The sequence below is a fragment of the Zeus faber genome (assembly GCF_960531495.2).
Source record: "Zeus faber genome assembly, chromosome: 15".
Classification (NCBI taxonomy): domain Eukaryota; kingdom Metazoa; phylum Chordata; class Actinopteri; order Zeiformes; family Zeidae; genus Zeus; species Zeus faber.
This window is the reverse complement of record NC_137194.1, coordinates 30982544-30986533: the sequence shown is the minus strand read 5'-3', so window position 1 is coordinate 30986533 and position 3990 is coordinate 30982544. Positions and strand designations below refer to the sequence as shown.

At 44.2% G+C, this 3990-nt stretch overlaps 1 protein-coding gene across 1 annotated transcript; it reads left to right on the top strand.

Moving 5' to 3' along the window:
- The first annotated feature begins 416 nt into the window (after positions 1 to 416).
- On the top strand, positions 417 to 3201 carry LOC307241703 (serine/threonine-protein kinase PDIK1L-like). The gene is made up of 2 exons (XM_080015905.1): positions 417 to 1091; positions 2420 to 3201. The coding sequence occupies exons 1-2, from the start codon at positions 545 to 547 to the stop codon at positions 3163 to 3165; spliced, it is 1293 nt and encodes a 430-aa protein (XP_079872031.1). The 5' UTR covers positions 417 to 544; the 3' UTR covers positions 3166 to 3201.
- The last annotated feature ends 789 nt before the right edge of the window (positions 3202 to 3990 follow it).

Here is a 3990-nt window from a genome sequence, read left to right as displayed (position 1 = left end):
TAGTGTCCTTGAGCAAGACACTTAACCCCTAATTGCTCCTGATGGCTGCTGCGTCCGTCGGTGTTTGAATAATTGTAAGTCGCTTTGGATATAAGCGTCTGCTAAGTGTAATGCAATATATATATATATATATATATACAGTATATATGTACATAAACATCTAGTAGTTTAAATATATATATTGCTTCCATTATTATTTGTAAGATTAAGAGATATGAGGAGTGAGCATTTGTTTATGGATCGTTTCGTTCCGCCCACAAATAAACGCGTCGCCGGAGGACGGTGGAAGCCCCGCCTCCTGTTCCCTTTCTGCACAGAAAATCCTGGAACATTTTGTTTACGTCCCAAAGCTGCTTCACATGGCTGTACGGTCGAGTTGACAAGTGACTTCCTAAAGTATTTATGTTATAATACGATTACCTGCGAATCCCGAAAGAGGGGAAACTCAAGAGTGCCCGGAGGTGTGTAACAAACTCGCCGGGAATATAAGTAATGACAGATCAACACAGTTCCCCTCCGCACTTGGTTTTTCTAAAAGAAAGTCATGGATCTTTGCGACGGGAAGAGGAGAAAGATGAGCTCACGGGTCCAGCGGAGGGTGGAGACGAAGAGTGTGAACGTGAAGATGAGAAGAGACGTGACCGAAGTCCTCCGGTCTCTTGCAGCGGGGAACAACGACGTCACCCACTGCAGCGAGCGCGCCGGCGCGGTCACCGCGGAGCGGGAGCGGGAGAGCTTCCCGTGTAACTGCCTGAAGGTCGGGCTCGGGTGGTCGGAGCCTCCCGCGGTGGCGCCGCCGCGCTACAGTCTGCTGCGAGAAGTTGGGAAGGGCAGCTACGGGGTGGTCTACGAGGCGGTCGCCCGGAAGACCGGTGCGAGGGTGGCGGTCAAGAAACTCCGGTGTGGGGCTCCGGAGTACGTGGAGCTGGCCCTCGCCGAGTTCTGGGCCCTGGCGAGCCTCGCGAAAAAGCACGACAACGTGGTGCAGCTGGAGGAGTGTGTCCTGCAGAGGGACGGCGTGGCCCAGAAGATGAGCCACGGCAACAAGGGGTCCACGCAGTACCTGCGGCTGGTGGAAACCTCGCTCAAAGGTAACAGCTTTGCTATTGTTTTGTTTCATGCTCGTTCGGGTTTTCCCTTTAAGAAAAAAAGTTATGTGTTGTATTTAAATGGTGTATTCTTAAAGTCTACACTCAGTATTATATATGCCTGGTACTGCAGGTTTGGGTTATTACCTAGTAATAACAGTAATATTGCACTCTACTCCATTAGTAGTTATACAGAGAACACAGTGTACTATTTGCTGTAGGTCAACCCATTCCCTTTTAACTGAATTCTAAACAACACGAATTAGCCAAGAGTATCTTCGGGATACTGTACAATTTTGGATGCAAATCAAACACACGCACGATAAAACAAAAAATAATTTCTTTTTTTTCTTCTTCTTATCAAACTAACGTTATCCATATATCGATTCATCACAATGCTCCTGCTTGATGCACTTTAGAGTGTTCATTGACTAGTCAATAAGTCAAATTCACTGCAAACGAGCAAATTGACCCCGGACTGTAAATTTCACCTGTTCATACCTGATGCACAGAAAAGGTGGGACATCTCCTCTTAGACACACATTAACCACTTTACATTTAAATGAGGTATTTTGACGAGTCCTTATTATTGGTTGAATATAATTGGTGATTATGTTTCATGGTATTTTGAAATGAATTACTTTAAAACTTGAAATATTGTATGAATTCTCTATAACAGTAAGCTGGGGGTCATGCTCAAAGCTGCCTCATAGGAAAACTGCATATCACGTGAGACATCGGATGATTTGTTAAGGCTGGGTTGGGAAAGATAAACAGCAGCAGTTAGCCCTCAGTTTTTTCTTATTTTTCTTTCTTTCTGGCACTTTTTTCAATTAAATATCAATGGAACAAGTCAATACAAATTCAAGAAATGAGAAGTTATCACATGGGTGTATTGCCAGCCCCTCTCTGCAATAGTATTTTATGCTCCATCCTCACATTTCCCATTTTCTACATGCCTTTTAAACTGTCTACTTCATATTTATCACCAGTAATCCACTTTTTCCAGTTCTGTTGTTTGCTTCAGAATATACTTTTAAGGTTTGGGAGTAGTTTGTTCAAATAATCATTTAAGCTGCAAGAAAGATCTTGTAACTGCTTGAACATTCTTCACCTGCAGCTGATGCCATGGCAATTCCCCATGAGCCTTATTATATAAAATATATATTAGCTGTAAGTGGGCATGCACACCTTTGTGCTTAAATCTGGTGTTGATTACGAGCGGAACACCCTTTTTCATCTCAACATTTAGCAAGAATAATTGGCAAAGATGTCATAATGTAAGGTGAATGGTTTGTTTAACTTTTGTTTCTTGGACCACTTTACTGCAGGTGAGCGCATACTAGACTATCCAGAAGAGCCCTGCTACCTGTGGTTTGTCATGGAGTTCTGCGAGGGTGGAGACCTAAACCAATACATTCTGTCCCGGCAGCCGGATCCACGCACCAACAAGAGCTTCATGGGCCAGCTAACCAGTGCAGTGGCTTTCCTGCACAAGAACAACATTGTCCATCGGGACCTTAAGCCAGACAATATTCTAATCTCCCAGAAGTCTGGCTGCCCTGTTCTCAAAGTAGCAGACTTCGGTCTCAGTAAGGTGTGCGCAGGCCACACCTACAGCAGTAGAGACGATGAGGATCATCCTGTTGGCGTTGGTGGTCGAGGTGATGGCTGTACTAACATGGTCAATGTGAACAAGTTCTGGCTGTCGTCAGCCTGTGGCTCTGACTTCTACATGGCCCCTGAAGTGTGGGAGGGTCACTACACTGCCAAGGCTGACATCTTTGCTGTGGGCATCATTTTATGGGCAATGCTTGAGCGGATCACTTTCATTGATGCAGAGTCCAAGCGCGAGCTGCTGGGCACCTATGTGCGACAGGGCACTGAGATTGTCCCTGTTGGGGAAGCACTGTTGGAGAACCCTAAGATGGTTCTCCATATCCCCCTAAGGACCCGGAGTTCCATGTCAAAGGAGGTGAAAGAGCTTTTGCTGGACATGCTTGCAGTCAACCCTCAGGACCGTCCTGATGCCTTCCAATTGGAGGCGCGAATGGATCAAATCACATGTGTCATGTGAAAGCTTCCAACATCCCGCCCCTTTTTTTTGTTCACATGTGAAGCTGGTGGACCGTTTACCTTTCCGAGGTAAGTCTAACCCTCTATCATACCCTGGAGTGAAATACAGTAGAGTTAACGACATAACCCTTAATTGGACTTACCACCTTTGTGCAGTCAAATCGAGAACAGCAGCTTAGAAAAGGTAGAGGAACAATTAGAGGAAGTTACATACAATAGTAGATACTCATTGCTGCTTTATTTTGATTTATTCATTGTTTCTCGACCTCTCTCTGGCATTAATCACACATTCATCAAACCTAAGCTATATGACCTCCAAACTCGGTATCATCAAAAAACCTCTCACTTATCCAGCAATGGCTTTGTTCTTCTGCAGCCATTTCAGGAAACTTCTGAAACAAAAAGCATTTTCATTGTGTTTTACAACTTTGTCACTTGTGAGATATATTTCTCCCTATGGGTTTATCACTAGGATCCTTAAAGCTACCTCCTATGTCAGCTATGTCAGAAGTGCTTGAGTTCTTTTGGCATCTCATTTTAACCTAGCAGATTCCGCGATAATAGCCTGTACCAAAAATAGTCACACTTTAAAATTCAATCTTAAGTCACCCAGTATGTACTGGCTGTCATTTAAAATCTTTTTTCAATTAGTCATGAAACACAAACCTCTCAATGACTGGAGCTTGGGGACCATTTGGACTTAAGAAATTGTAATTGTCTCAGTTTGCTATATAGAGCGTTCACCTTCCTTCAACCCTCTGCTGAAGAAATAGTGGTCCATGTCCAATGGCCTCAACTAAACAGTTTGCTTCTTTAAACCCCACCT

Bases quoted from the DNA above. Each gene is read 5' to 3' on its own strand.
- LOC307241703 (XM_080015905.1), top strand. From the start codon at position 545: ATGGATCTTTGCGACGGGAAGAGGAGAAAGATGAGCTCACGGGTCCAG. The intron at 1,092-2,419 runs GTAACAGCTTTG...ACTTTACTGCAG, and splicing joins GGTGGAAACCTCGCTCAAAG to GTGAGCGCATACTAGACTAT.